The following is a 17000-nucleotide window of genomic DNA, read 5'->3' as shown; positions in this document are numbered from 1 at the left end:
ATTTCATATTTGAAAAAAAGAAAGAATTGCAAGTCTATGTTTATGAATTACCAATGCTCTGTAATACACTTGAGGAGGGCTAGTAACGGTTTTCTGTGTATGCATAACGTTAATACCAGTAGTATTAAAAAAATAACAATATAGATAATTTAAAAGTCAATCAATGGGTTATTAAAGTCTGAGATGCATATTTTCACATTTTTGCTAGATACTCAGATATGAATGGTTCTTTTGCTACTTAGAAAACGGCTTCACTCTTAGCTTATTCCAGTAATTACGAACAATTTAAGCACTAAGAGATCTTAATTTTATAATATAGTAACAAGAGAAATGCATATAACAGAAGTGTCTCTTACAGATGTTTCGTGCATTTTTTTAGTCTTAGGATGTTTTATCGTTAAAGAAGGCATCTGTGCGGTGTTGACTCACGTGCAGACACATGTAATTTTGCTATGGACTCAACGTTTCTTTTTATTAAAGGTAACGTAGATGTAAATAGAATTCTATATGATTAACTATATGTGCATTGATGTAAATTGTATGTTGTTTGCCAGTCGAAGACCACCTGTGAAATGATTTAATCGCGAGGTTCTATTTATGGGTGGTCTTTATTGTGCAGTGTTATTGTAATTATCTCATGAAACTCATTTAAGTGATGAGAGTATAGTGAATTAGAACTTAATTGAATTAACAAATTACCTTGATTAAACTCTCTCGTGAAATACAAACCGCTTGATTTAAAACAGACTACAAGGGACGATACTTTGATAGCATGGATAAAATAACACAACAGGATCGTTACCAGAAACTCAAAAAATACGCGCGGTGAGGTTTGATTGACATATTTAATATGAGTTGTGCTCCGCCTATGATTTAATCGATTCAATGGAAAGACACTTGACTTCTTTAATAGGCGATTAGTCAATTATGATTGAACCGGTAGAAGAAACGCAGCTGCGTATGGGAATGACTGGCATTACTCATTTATGTGGTTGTAACGGGAATTATAATACAAAATGAATTTGGTATATTATTGTAAGACACTGGCTCGAGGGACGAGGCTGTCTCAAATAAATAGCAGGTAGCAGCGTATTGATCGCCAGATTTAAACTCATATCCAAGAAGAGAACTTACAATTTTGATTTACAATTTAAGTGGTTCAGAACAGTAAACGTTTGTTTATAACTGGTTAATTTAGGTGGCAGACGTGAAGCGTGTTTAACAATTTAAACCATTAAATCGGAATGTATATATCAACGACGATTGCCACTTTAGACCTGTGTTTAGATTGTACGTAAAATTTATATTCTTAAATCAGCTGTAATCAAAGAGAAGGGATCGTTTAATGTAAACAGTTGGTTGATTGCGATAAGTGATGGAACGCAGCTTAGCAAATCGATCAGCGTCGAGGAGTAGATGCTGCAACTGCGGAATTAAAACAGTGCAGGCTACGAACGATAAACGATCTTATCGCATAATAGAGAGAGACGAGCGACAGAGGAGTTTTTTGTCCGTATTGTCGCGAAGGTCGTCACAGCCGTCAGTATCCTCATTTCGAAAGTCCAGTGTTCGTTGCGGTGTGTGTTCCCTTTTTACTGTGATACTGACTGTGATCTTTCTGGTGACTTCTGCTGACGCGAATCGCGGTTTGGACATGTGCGAGCCCATTGAAATCAGTCTCTGCGCCGGAATGCCTTACAACATGACGCGGATGCCTAACCACTTGCACCATAGCACACAGGAGAACGCGCGGCTCGCCATAGAGCCCTATGGGGACCTCGTGAAACAGAACTGTAGCGCCGAACTCGTCTTCTTCCTGTGTGCCATGTTCGCGCCCATCTGCACGCCGATGTTCCAGAAGGAGGCGATCCCGCCGTGCCGCTCGGTCTGCGAGAGCTCCCGTCGCGGCTGTGAGCCGCTTATGAATAGGTACAACTTCTCATGGCCGGAAGAAATGAACTGTGAGCAGCTTCCGGAGTACGACAGGGGAGTTTGTGTATCACCGGAAGCGATCGTCTCGTCACAGTCAAACGGTCAGTTACGATTCACGGTTTGATTATCGTTTTTTTGTACTAAAACGTGATGTCCTTTGCTGGCCACAGTAAATCTTGTTAACTAATACTACTGGTTCTTCTACTGCTATCTTTTTCATCGATATACATATACTATGAATCGCTTAGGTTACAAGTAGTTTCTCTCGTTAATGTTGCGGTAAAATGAAAAGTCATACAAATGTATGATGTAACAAACGAAATAGAAAAGATGGAAAACAAAAGTATCCACTAAAATACGCTAGTAAACAAGCTGTTGTGATCTAATTCCACTAAGTTATCTCTGAGACACAACCATTGAAGCAATTATATGATATATGTTAATAAATGAGCGGCACTCAGGGAAAATGGGGCCTCTTGCATGTGCTTAAATAATCGTCCCAGATTAGCCTGTCAACACAGACTGAGAGGCGATAAAACGATAAACCACCATATGTGTCTTTTCTGTGAAAATTTGGCAAAATGCATGTGCGTAAAGTGTCGTCCCAGATTAGCCTGTGCAGTCCGCACTCGCTAATCAGGGACGACACTTTCCGCCTTAACTTGATTTTCGGTAAGGAGGGACTTCATTGAAACTAAAAACTCCATAAAAGCGGAAATTGTCGTCCCAGATTAGCCTGTGCAGACTGCACAGGCTGATCTGGGACGACACTTTATGCACATGCATTAAGCCCAGTTTTCTCAGAACACGGCTCATATAAGCGGAAAGTGTCGTCCCTGATTAGGCCGTGTGGATTACACATGCTTCTTTGGTAGGATACTTTGCACACACGCAATAAACCATGTTTTTCCCATAAAGCGGATCAAATATATCTAAGAAAGGCATGGTGTGTCTGCTATCAAATTCCCTTTTGCAATGGAACAAGTAAGGTATCAAACTTATTGAAGGCTTTATCTGTATTGTCTAATACGTTTAGCAAATACAACTCTAACATGATACCAATTTTAAGAAATGCTGTATAGAGATTAAGGAACACACAATCCAATAAATCATTTTTAAGATAAATCAAATTATGATATGTTTAGCTTTGCTGTTCTTTATATGAATTTCGTAACAATGTTATGAAGACTCTAGCCGTCTCCGTCTTGAGCGTGACAAGCACGTGCGTGCATGGTATGGCCTGTTAAGCGTTGAAGGGACGATCGAAGTCGCATTATACAGAGCAAGGCTGTATATTGGTATGATAGACCACCAATTGTTGTTATATAGATGTAGTAACAAACTTATAACTGTACAATAAGCAACGCAAAAAGAATTCCCAGTACGTTCCCATTTCAGCTGTGAGCATGCGTCTGTCATATCAGCATATAATTTCTTTTAACGTGGTCCAGGTTGAGTTCATACGCATCGAAACTTCAATTAATCGGTTATTGGCAGATAAAAAAAATACTACAGATCAAGAGAAAATTGTTTTATTATCATTTATCTGTTGATTTTGAAATTTCTAATTTGATCGCTTACATCAAAAGCAATTCGATGTATACGACTGTTATCCAGGGTATATCAAAGAAACATCCAAGGAATGGTTGGTTTGATCAAATGCAGACACACTTTGAATCTCACTGTGCTACCCCGTTACCTGTGTGTGATATCTTAATAGAGAAGTTAAAAAATAATAATTTACTCTTGCTTTATTGTTGCGAATCAAAGCGAAGTGCAAAGTGGCACGAATAAATAAACGCATTATATCTGATGGCGCGCACAACATTAAGACAAAAAAGATGTGATATCAATTGTTAGCGGAGATGGTTTCATTCAATGCGTTTCATCAATGAAATGTCTAACATAACGTGTTCGTTATGTTCATATATGAGAATTTCATTTCTCACTTCGATAAGGCCACGGTGCGATTTGATAATGATCGTTTGTTTACCGATAGCGTAGAGCGTCGAATGTTTAAAAGCATTTGTCGACAGAATTATTATGACATTAACATTTTGAAACACGTAGAAAAAAATAAGCTTGTATATAGTCTCTTTAATAGCCAGCGAGAAATAGGATTTAAAGAGTTTATTCAATATAATAGCTACATTATAATAATTATAACACACCATGCTAACCAATAATGATTGTAAAAAATTGTGTAAAATGGAGAAATACATCATGCATATCCACATCAATAGTATTTTACAGTTGAGGGGACATCATTGTATAAGGTATAAAAAGGATCGACAACTCGCAACATTTAAAGAGTATGAACTCGTCATTCGTTACGGTGATTTCCTCTTTCAGTTGGTTAAGAGTTTACTATGGGAGACATTGAACATATAATTGAAACCTCGTGTTCCAACAATAATGTGCATTGGGAACGAAAACTCGAAAATCTTATAGAACTGTTACTGTACAAATGTTAACTTTTCATATTGATCTCGTGTTTGGTATCGGTTAAGCATAGCAAGGAAGACCTAAAGGGCGGTAATTGAAGGCGCTTTATACCACGAGTATAACGAAGAACGACAACTCGCATTATGGACATGCAATCCCCTCACACTGGTGCCCACATTGGGTCGGTTCAGCATTAAAGCATCGGGAAATTCACTGATAGGAAATAATCAACCGCGAAACAAATTATAAAGGATGAAAATGACTTCTTAATTACCAAGGGCAGGTGCCTCACATTAAACCATAGGAAAAGGGCGAGTCCAGAATTTAGCCATTCAGAAGGCTACATCCCATTAATTTGACGGACAATATATGCGCTTACTTTTAAAGGAATTTCACGGACTTATTGTTGGTAGGTTTCGTCACTTTAAGCGGTTATAATTAAGATTATGTTTTCATAAACAATTTCGAAATGCGCAATTTTCTTAATAGGCTATCATAACGGCCACGATCCAGAAGCAGCGCACACGTAAACGAGCTTGAAGCCGTTATTTGTCGTCCTGTCATTCCAACTTTGTACGTCTGGGCTAACAATTAATCAAGTATAGCTGCAGATCAAACGTTTTATCCCGTGCTCAGTATCATCGATCTTTCATCAATCAACGAGGGCTATCGGGGCTCGTGTCAGGTCTGCAATTGGTGGGCTAAAAAAGAGTACTTGACTCTCCCAGATTGACACGTTCAAAACTGGAAAACAAACAACTTCAAACGAACGAAAACCATTTTAGGTCCTTTGGTAGAAGGCATTTGATCTGCTTACTAAATGAAAGAAAATTAATCTGTGATCTGCATTTAATAGTACTTGAGAAATGTTTTATGTTTGGCGCAAGAATACACGCGTGTATTTGCCAAGCTTTTAGGCGTGGTGTATAATTAGTACTCAGGGAACAAACATTGCTTGTCTTTGGCGCTACGGCGCTACTTTCGACGATGCGTAGGAATGCACTTTTGCCTTTACAAATTATGGATGAACCATATCAAGACAGCAAATGTTTGAGGAATGGCTGTTGTTCAGGTATTGTTAATAGTACATAATCTGCGTCGTGTGCTGTTTGTCATATTGGGTTATGTTTGTGTATTAGAATAACTAATGAATAAAAATAACTGATCATTAGAAACGATAAGGTGCAAAAATTATGTCCATAACACTAGATTTTATATTTTCGTTCAGAAATGAAAACATAATACTGACATGGCTGCTGTTAGTATGAATCGTGCTCTGAGGTTTTCGTACTTTGTTCAGCCGAAAAGTCCATTTACTTCGCGCATTAGCTTCTCAATTATGGAGAATCACTGTCCCTTACCAACCAGGTCACATTCTTGTTTATCAAGAAACAGCAGGGTACATAGATATGTTGAGCCTCGTACAGTAGACTTCGGACTGCGGGCAGTTGATGCATCAATGTGTACTCTAACAGTGAATCTTTGAAACAGTTCTTTGTTTCACCCATCATACATGAACATGGGTGGCCATAAACGCGAGGAACACTGAATGAAAGGCGTTTTTTATTGCTTGTATATACATATCAAATGAATCCCTATTCACCGTTCATTTGCGGTTTAACGGGTATATTTTCAGACCAACATTAAATTGTTTTCATTTGCAGGCAGCAAAGAAAAAGACAATGGGAAGAAGCGCCATGCACGTGGTATGTTCAACAGACTTTGAACGAATTGATAGCGGATATATTATTTTAAATAGATGTATGTTATAGATACAATGTACATGTGTCCTGTTTCGCAAGAAGAAATATATGAAAAATGTGTGTAAGGCACGGGTAAAAACATTTATTATTTGCCTCTCTACATACACTTGCGAATTAAGTGGACATGGTATATTAAAGTAGAAAAATTTACACGTGTAATGCTGATTAAAGTAGTATTTCCGGCAGCGAATTGATGTTTTATTCCAGACTGCAAGTGTAGTTCCAGGGTAAAACCGAACCAAGACGTGTATATAAAGGGCAAGTACAATTACGGTATGTTGCTTTTTTATTCTTTCTTCTCAATTAAATAATTATTGAATTCGATAGATACATTTGTACCAGTAGGAATATATTAATGAATGCGAATGCTTTAAAACTGTAAAAAGAGCATGTTTGTGAAAAAATTCGAAAATAATTTGCATTTTAATGCAATGATATTTTCAAATAGTTTAATACGGTTTATCTGTAAGAGCAAATAAGTGGGTAGCATGCCAACAAACGTTAATAAGCAGGGCCTATTTTGTACGTTAACAAAAACATATTTAACTCAATTGACTGACGTCTTAAATGATTTACATAGCTGAAATAATCAATAGTAATTTTATGTAATTTTCATTTTACAAATAAGAAGAATATAATGTTCTCATAATGCCATGTAATTACCTCTTAGGCAGATTGAAATTGTGCACGAGGCAATCGAGTGTGTTTGAAATTGTGCACGAGGCAATCGAGTGTGTTTATAATTGTGCACGAGGCAATCGAGTGTGTTTGAAATTGTGCACGAGGCAATCGAGTGTGTTTGAAATTGTGCACGAGGCAATCGAGTGTGTTTGAAATTGTGCACGAGGCAATCGAGTGTGTTTGAAATTGTGCACGAGGCATTCGAGTGTGTTTGAAATTGTGCACGAGGCAATCGAGTGTGTTTGAAATTGTGCACGAGGCAATCGAGTGTGTTTGAAATTGTGCACGAGGCAATCGAGTGTGTTTGAAATTGTGCACGAGGCAATCGAGTGTGTTTGAAATAGTGCACGAAGCAATCGAGTGTGTTTGAAATTGTGCACGAGGCAATCGAGTGTGTTTGAAATTGTGCACGAGGCAATCGAGTGTGTTTGAAATTGTGCACGAGGCAATCGAGTGTATTTGAAATTGTGCACGAGGCAATCGAGTGTGTTTGAAATTGTGCACGAGGCAATCGAGTGTGCTTGGCGGTTTTCCGTCATTCAGCTTTGAACAGTCGAACTGGAAAGACATTGTTGAAGTTTAAGTTTGTCTTATTTTTGTACTTTATTAATAATTTAGGTATTGGGTAACTAGAGATGAATGACAACATAGGCGCATATTGTATATGTGTATGAGTGAAATTTGTTTCATGTAGATAACATTTATTTTCTATTAAAATGTATTTGCTGATGTATTATATCAATAGGATATTGGTCATGTTTGATTCAGACAGTAAACTGTCCAGATGCTTTACCAAATACAGAAAATGTATTGAAAATTACATGTATATAAGAAATGTTGTTTTTTTATTGGCAATAAGTAAGAAAAAAAACATTTTAGATTCGTATATATCAGAAGTGAATGAAGTGGTATTTGAGGAAAGTCTGTTATCATTATGATGAGCAAAGTAGCATTAAACAAAGGCTAATTGTGTCATGTTAGATTAACCGAGTATTTCCCATCAAAATCACGTCGGCAGTTTCGAAAAGTCGTGCTCTGTTTATATTATATATTATATTGTTTAACCAACACATTGGCCAACATGTGAATTAAGTTGAACCCCGCGATGTTTGCCTGAATAGATATTATAATTGCTTTGCACAAATTACCATTTTCCGATGAAAGAGCAACCGATGATGGGGGTTAAAAACCTTAAGTCATTGCAGTTTTTATTGTCAAACGGTTATTCATAGAAAATTACTATATCAAATGTACGATTTCACGAGGAAAATTAATTAAAATTATTTATTACGAAAAACATTTAGATGAAAAGCTTGGTGTATGCCCATTGATTACTCTTTGTTGCGCAGGCTATTTTTTCATTTAATGTTCCAGTACTTATTCTAAAAATGAATTGGCATGATGTTCATTAGTTTGACTGTAAAACATTGAGACTTTGGGTCGGCTTAGCATTTTACCATGTTTGATTGTGACTCATAGCTTTATGGTATAATCGCATACCTTTAATTTTCCTTTCCACGTGTTTTTTAAAAGAAAATGCATATTTTTAAATAATTTTTTTCACTTACAAATACATATTTCCGCTTTCGATGAAAGCATTAAAAATACATGATGGCGAACCCATTACCACAGTTTGTATGCCGAACATACTTGCAAAAATAGATTCATTTATATCTTAGTTGTTAAATAACGGAAGCTTATAGCACGGAAATGTATTTTCTATGAAATCATCTGTAATGTATGCGTTAATTATAAACTGTAAATTAGAGTGCTACGCTTGAAAGCCTCTTAGTTTAAACAAAATGATCATTATGAAATTCTTGCGGTTAAAACAAAGTTATCATAAATGCCTTCGTCTATATCATTCAATCATCCCCAGTCTGACGCGTCTATCCTCTGTCCGCTGACTGGGTCGGATGACATCGAATAAGAGTACATGTTCAGTTACCTTGAAGTATTTCGTATGCTTTGTGTGTTCATTCGGTAAAGACGCCATACACATGTGCCGTGCTATGTAAAAAGGGGGTTTAATGCATGTGCGTATTATGTCGTCCTAGATTTGCCTGTGCAGGCCGCGCATGTTAATCAGGAACGACTCTTTCCGCCTGAACTGGGTTCTTGATAAGAGGAGTCTATCTTTAAACGAAAAATACAATAATAGAGGAAAGTGTCGTCCCTGATTAGCCTGTGCGGAATGCGCAGGCTAATCTGGGACGACACTTGACGCATATGCAATAACCCCCTTTTCACAGAGCACGGTCAATGTGTAAGGAATATTGCACTTTTCGTGGCTGTGGTGTTCCGTCGGTTTGAATATTGCACTTTTCATGGTTGTGGTGTTCCGTCGGTTTGAATATTGCACTTTTCATGGTTGTGGTGTTCCGTCGGTTTGAATATTGCCCTTTTCATGGTTGTGGTGTTCCGTCGGTTTGTATCGAAAGAAATAATGCTGTGGCGTTGTAGTTCACGTCATACAATCAGCCATTAAAATACACAATTTATTGTTTTCCTTCTAAAGATATAGAGCGCAATAATCACTCACTCGAAAAAAATATATATATAGCATAAAATAGCATAAACCGCGAATATGTACGTCATAAATACGACCTGCGATCTAACTGAACTCAATACCCAAAGTCGTCATATTCTAACATAGACACATACTTGAGCGAACGTTAGGATATTATTTTTATGAGATTGAGTCTTCGTTCAACTTAAACTTAGGTTGGCCTACGAAGTTCATCCTTTCTTTTTATATTTCAGCCATAGGAGCATTTGTTCGGCAAATTACCTCGATAAGTGACAACACAACCCTCGTGCGCGTGATGGTCAATCAGATTCTTCAGCGCGGGAAAGTGCATGTGCAAGAGAGGCGCGAGATCAACTTATGGGTAAATTCGTTCTGCGCATGCCCAACGTTAAAACCGGGGCGGCAGTATTTGATTGTTGGTCGAGAGGATGTGATGATGAATCGATTAGTATACACTGAGGACAGTATGGTGACGAAATGGCAAGCAAAGTGGGAAACAAAGTTCAAGGTCAGAATAAACATGTTTTTACTAAGAGCCCTTTTTCTAAATCTGCATCGGCTACATAATGATAAATTTTCGAAATTTAAGTTAACTATTTAAATTTAGACAGTCGTAGATATATTGATTTTTAACATGGAATTTTGAATTAACAAATTAATAAAATGTTTCTAACCACTAAAGTTCTGATTAATTAATATGTTACTTTGTTGGTTGAGACGTTATTCATTATTGTGTAAACATGCGTCATGTTGTTCTAACTAGTTGCCAGCGAAAGTTTGCATTATATCGCACGCAAATCGTAAAAACGTACGAATTGTTCCAAGAAAAAAGCATAATCTTTTTTTTCAGGTTATTTTTTTTTTTCGAAAATATAATCGGTTAACTGGTCGTTTCGGTGGGTTAAGCGGTTAAACTCTTGCATCCCTAAATAAAATAAAATCTCACAAGCCACTGTCCATACTTAAGCAGGCACACACTTTCCGTGTAGAGACAATGAGTTCGCATTTGAGTTGTAATACTTACAATTAAATGAAATGCTCAAAACATAAGTAAATTATTACATTTATCTGTGCAAAGTAGACTGTGCAAAGGGAAAGATCTTCTAAGTGAAATTCCTTAAATAATACATTTTAAAAGTACGTTACAAGGTTTTGTTTGAAATACAATTCTTTCAATTTCATTTTTATTGGGAAGCAACAATATCAGTCCAATTATATTCTACGCATAACTGTTACACGGACTAACAGCACAAGCCCTGTGGACAGTCAATATAAAACACAAGCACTAAAAACCATTGATTTACTTGGAAATCTACGACATGCAACCGATAACAAGTTGAATAGTAAAAATTCCAGATAACCAAGTGTTAACTTTCATTATGCGTTCGTTTACTCTAATTCTCTTTTGTTTTTGAAAATTTCCACTAGTTTAACTATACGGTATTTTTCTGTAGGGTTTTCAGACTTGCAATGATTTTGGGGCTTCTTAAGGTTTCTGCAGATGGTTTGCTTTCATTAGGATTTTACATGTTCAGATTTCTCCGTGTTAATGCAGTGATGTTTCTATAAGGGGTCAGTTTTACGCTTAAAGTTGCTGGTTTCGGTATTTCAGTCATTGCTATTTCTATTGTTTTGTGTCGCAGAGATGGTTAACGATGAAAAAGAGGCAGACCAAGGCGAGAAAGAAACCCTGCAAAAACAAGAAGTCGCCCAAATGTAACCAGAAACCCAAGCGGAAGTGCCGTATTATGAAGGTAGACGGAAAGCTGGTTCGGAGGTGCTACAGCAGACACAGGGGTAACAGGCGGAAACCGACCACAGAAAACGAGCCAATCAGACGAAAACAGCGACCACCTGCGCTGCAAATGACGTAAGAGATTATTAAATGTAGTTTGCGTATGCCATATTTCACCCTAGCAGGTCGGGCTACAAAGGCCTGTAAATTAACTCTGATACACACGCCATATTTCACTTATTGGTTTAACAGTAGCTTTGTTAGTCGATGTGAAGCCATATCTTGCCCGCTAAAAAATAGAATAGCTCGGGAATAGAACAGCTCGGGAATAAAATAGCTCGGGTTGTAATTCATTTTAAAGAAAACAAATATTTGTGCCATTTAAGTCATCGTAGAAACAAATGTTCGAAACAAGAAATCGATATGCGTCTTGTGATCTTAAAAAATCAAACAAGAACTTAAAACAAGTTCATAAACTAAATATCAATTTAGAAACATGTAATCGATATTTGTATTAGTGTGCCAGGTCGTATGAATGTTTATGTCAAATGTTTATTCAAAACATATTGAAGTGTCATTTTAAAAATGAAATTACCAAGACTACAATGAGTTTGAACGTATCTAACTACATCTTCAGAAGTGTATTAAACCACAGGTGGTTAGCGTGTGGCTATGATATTAATTAGTGAAAACATCATTTTAAATGATACATAATCATATTACATGTATAACGAAAAATCAACTTTTCTGAAAAAAATTACTATTAAATATTTATATTTGATATGTGAATTATTTTTTTCAGAAAAGTTGATTTTTCGTTATAATATGATTATTTATCATTCAAAATGATGTTTTCACTAATTAATATCATAGCCACTCGCTAATCACCTGTGTATAAAAATAAGTACGTGTTTTGCTCTATTAACAGGAACACTACTACAAACGCCACACGATAAGACTGCTTTCCTACCGACATTCTTACGGATATTGGCGTAACAAGTCGGCAAAAAACTGACCATAAGCATGGAGGCCTACCAACGCATTTGGTTACACCTAATAATACATAAAATTGAGATAAGACAGCGCCAAACGTCCAGATGATGTATACTAGAATGGTCGAAGTTGATTGGTTCAGTTTTCAATGTTATGCAACAAGCAATTCGATTTGACCATTTTTTGTTTTAAAGCAAGCGTCTAGTGCAATGAATTATTGTGTTGAACTATTTGAAAAAATACAACTCTATATTTCCGTGAGATAAGATGTTGTATCTTACATATAAAGCTGTGCAATCACGCAAAAACGTGGTGCATTTGGTGGAGTGTAAATATTATATAATTGTGCATATTTATTGTTACATTGTCATATCTGATATGACATATGAAGCATTATCTGTGATCATATCATTTCACGAATACTATAGTATTATTATTGTGAGTAGAAATGACTACAAGATGTAATGTTTGTTGTCGTTTCTACGCTGTGAACATGTGCCGGAAAGTTTACTATACAAAATTTTAAACTGAAACCGTTATATAAGACTATGTAATAATTACGAACTGCAACAATTTAGTTTGACCACTCAGTGTGTATTCTGTTTAAGCATAAGTGCATACATACTAAGCGCGGTTTATTAATTTGTGATCAGTACTCAGTTCATTATTTTGAATATCCTCTTTTTGAACCAACAGTAACTGAGATGACTTTAATGCCGAACTAGGAATAGTAAATGTATCAAAAAGACAAGTATTTGATTTTGTTTTTCTGACTAGATGCCGAACTAGCAATAGTACATGTATCAAAATGACATGTATTTATTTTGTGCTTTCCGATGGTTAATAGAGAAATATCAGTAAATTAAAATGATGTTTCACTGTTTTAAACAGTGAAAAATAACAGTGAAAATTATCGATAATTTTCATTGTAAAGGCAACTTTACAAAGGGAGACTACTCTGCATTGATGTTTATAAAAAATATACAGATTAGCTTTCTTTTAAAATACATTGGGGGCGCCCAATGGGGAATTATATTGTCCGGAACGGCAAAAACATCATTTGTAAGCATAAAATAAAAATGAACATTTGTTGGATTTGGTGGATATCGATTTTAATTCACTCGTTATCATAGACAAAAAATATTGCCACGATTGGCGCATCATTTTCTATGATCACTCGGGAATTAAAATCGATATTCCACAAAATCAAACAAATATTCTCTATTTGATTTTGTTCTATGACTCATATATCATTGTATTTAAGCGCTTACAAACTAGAAATGTAAAAAGAATTACTGCAGTATCGGGGACAGTAATGAGGCAACAGTTAAATGAAACTTCTAAAGCAACTGCAATTTGTTTGCTTAAATAACTTGTAGCTAGATGTAACATTTGACGTTCGAAAAAAAGCTGCTGGAAATACATAATTATACGTGGATTTTTGTTATTTTTTATTATACTAGGGTATCCTAGTGATAGACGGTAAAGGGAATTTGAATACTATGGTGTACGTGTATATAACCTAAGTAATTAAGCATTAAGAACATATGCGCTACAACGCTTAATGTTAAGGATGTATATTTGCAATTTTCACATTTTTAATGCATGTATTCGTGTTTTAAAATTCAGTTCAAAGGTATTGTTTCTTATAGAAACGGCCTATCGTATTTAAATGCAACTCCGAATTTTTAAAATAAGGCTTATTAGGTTTCCACCAGTGTTCGCTATGGAATCACACTTTATTGTCAATTTTGCATATTGGTGTTCCTAATTCCTAATTTCATTTTTATCCTCAATTATGTACAAAGAATCTTTTCTAACAAAACTGTATGTTAATTATTACGCCAGTTGCTTCGTGTTTAATAAAATGATGTATTTGATCGTACTTTGTTGTTCTGCTCCTTTTAATATCAGGTAAAATTCTAGTACATATCACTTAAAGTATTTCTAATTTTAAAAGAACACTTATTCTAAACCTATTGCAACAAGATGTTATTCATTTTTTATGCACAATTTACATACAAAAATCCAACATAAGACAATTTTATCCCATTTTCACCGCGACATTGACGGTATAACACGTTGTGGAATATACTTGCCTGTATTCAACACTGTGGAATATACCTGTCGCGTGCACGGACTACTTTTCAAATGACGTCATGCGATATGCGCTAAAATTAGGTCGATATTGTTTGGTTCATTGATCGAATTTTAAGGTCACCCATTGGAAGAAAATGTGCATATTTTGCAGAAAAATATATATATATGACATATTCACCAAAAGAAATGTTGAAATAAAATAAAATTACACGATTTTTGTTTTGCTATTTTTTATTTATATTTACTTTACCACTGAATGATTTTTCATAAGAAACAAAGTCGACAAAACTTAAGCTTCAAAATTATACGACCTTCAACCTTTAAATCTAGTCATATGACATAATTTTTCGCCATCCGTATAATGAATCAGCTGATTGATGGCGTCATAAAATGACATACTTATTGCGTCATTTTCCCCATTTTTTGACGATTTATTATAAACGCGACTTATTTCAAATGTTTTCTACATGTACTGTATGTCGACATATCTTAAATTTACAATTGATCACATTTTCTTTATTTCGTGTAATGTGCATTGTTTATAACCAATGCATATACTTTTGACATTTAACTTAAAAATTAAGAATGTGCAACAAGCCATACACATATCGCACAATTCATGAATAATCTGCTATGTTTTCTTTCCTATTTAATTCACGTCAGGCATAGAGCTGTGTAAAGTATAAGATGGTAAAAATAGCACCACACTGGAATTGGGAACGTCCCATTTTGTACACGGGTATTTTCTACTCATTAATCTGTTGTGTACTGGAATGTTTTCCATTCTTTGTGTACTTATATATTAAATTATTTTCTCGGACAATAAGGGCATTTACCATAGATAAATAAAATATTGTGCAAGTTTAAACATAATTATGTTTGTATGCAGAAATCTGCAAATTCAACCGAGTTTACCAACGGCTATTATTAGATAAACTGCTCCGGTTCGCAGTAATGTAGAGTACATGACGTAGCGTGTGACGAAGAAGAAAGTTTATTGAGTTAATAAACTCATTTGAATAAAGTAATAGAATGGCATAAGGGTCTTTATCCTGCCTCTGTTGCAAAAATTGACCAAATAAAGCAGGGTCGGATAAACTAGTTGATATCCGGCAGTACATCACGTGACCGTGATCTAACCGTAAGTATGTATTCCTACGCGCCGATTAACATGTTAACGTGTTCTAATATTTGACCTTTGAAATTTATTGGGACGCATCATGAATGTTATCGTAATATAATATATCATACTTGTTTCTTCTTTAAAACATATTACCGAACCAGCTCTCCGTATTTATCATTTTCTTTTACTTGATGACGCAATTTATGACGTATCTAGTGTGACGTCATTTCTCAGACAAAACATACTATCTAGTTTCTCTCAGGATTTTAGGGACAACACTTTTGACGTGGTGGTTTGAACAGCATTTTTTTCAAAGAATTTAAAGCATCGAACGAATCATAAACGTATTCCAGAGTGTGTGCTTGTCATTCATAAGTGTTAACTTCGATAGGAATAAAATAATTCGCTTCGACAGGATAACGATTTCGTAAATCGGAATTTGGGTCAGAATGGTTAGCATTCGATACAAACGCTATCAAAAAAGTGTGGTTTAAATACATTTCGATACAGATGTAAAAACAGAAATGGATTTCGACAAAGGGATGGAAGAACAGAAAATGGATGTTTACATCGTTGTAAATGTTTTGTTATAAGCAATGGATTAAAGTTTTCATTAAGGTGAATAAAATTTAGTTATTGTTTTGCTGCTGCATTTTGTTTTCATTTTTGTACCAAGAAAAATATCACATTCTCGATTCGTTTTTTATTTCTTCTCATATTTTCAATAGGAAAGTATAAAAAGGAACAGTTTAACTTTTTTACGTGACACAATCGGTAGCTATTCGGTCGTCAGGAATGTAGGAGGCCCGACAAGAATTGTTATATCAATTAATCATTTGTCTTTGATAAAATGTGTCAACGGCATAAGGCAGGAAAGATCGAACACATGGTTGGTGCCGAGATGGAGAAAATGTATCCGGTTCGGCCTGAAAAAGAAAGATAGGGCTCGCTAAAGCTCGCCCTATTTTCTTTTTCTAAGCCTCACCGGATAAACTTTCTCCATCTCGGCACCAACCATGTATTCTCTATTTATTTAACTATGCTAAAATAATTATTAAAGACCCTAGATGCAAAATCGTCAATTATTGAGTTAAATGGATTATTAGATGGATTTTAAAGGATAATTAAAGGTAAGATACTAGTTCTTACGTGTTTTGATTTTTGTTTGTACTTTTGTCGTTCCCTGTTCTCGGGGAAATGATTTTAACATGGGCGCCATTGATGCATCGGATCACACACGGCATACCCATAACATTATATAAAAAAACACGTACTGCGCGTCCTTAAATACTGTAGTATTGACAGACCTGTACAAAGTCGCGCCAGTCAAAAATCGTAAAAAGCGACATTTAAAGTTATGGTAGCCAGAACGGTAGCAGGCTCTTTCGGCCCCAAGCTCTTTCGGCCCAGTCCGAAATTTCAGGCTTTTTCGGCCCCAAGCTTATTCGGCCCCAAATCGACCAGGCTCATTCGGCCCCATAATTTATTACATCTATTAACTAGGGTGTATGATTGAATAAAGGTGTTCAAAATGATATATATTGTGTTGTCGGTTTGTTCCTTTGTATTGCTTTGATTATTGATGATAAAATGAAATTTTAAAAACCATTATTGTTTTACAAACTGTTACCAATGTATGTAATTGTTTTAATGGTTAAATTGTGCCGGCTTTTAATTACATCGATTGTCGGTTTGTTT

The 17000-nt window shown here is 35.5% G+C and overlaps 1 protein-coding gene across 1 annotated transcript; it reads left to right on the top strand.

Moving 5' to 3' along the window:
* The first annotated feature begins 850 nt into the window (after positions 1-850).
* LOC127845787 (secreted frizzled-related protein 3-like) lies at positions 851-13960 on the top strand. The gene is made up of 6 exons (XM_052376938.1): positions 851-2033; positions 6042-6083; positions 6348-6413; positions 9585-9859; positions 10995-11221; positions 12015-13960. Exons 1-6 carry the CDS (start codon positions 1376-1378, stop codon positions 12040-12042), a joined length of 1296 nt encoding a protein of 431 aa, XP_052232898.1. The 5' UTR covers positions 851-1375; the 3' UTR covers positions 12043-13960.
* Positions 13961-17000: the final 3040 nt, after the last annotated feature.

Source organism: Dreissena polymorpha, chromosome 1 (assembly GCF_020536995.1).
Source record: "Dreissena polymorpha isolate Duluth1 chromosome 1, UMN_Dpol_1.0, whole genome shotgun sequence".
NCBI lineage: Eukaryota > Metazoa > Mollusca > Bivalvia > Myida > Dreissenidae > Dreissena > Dreissena polymorpha.
The sequence above is the reverse complement of the archived record's forward strand: the minus strand, read 5'-3'. Positions and strand labels throughout refer to the sequence as shown.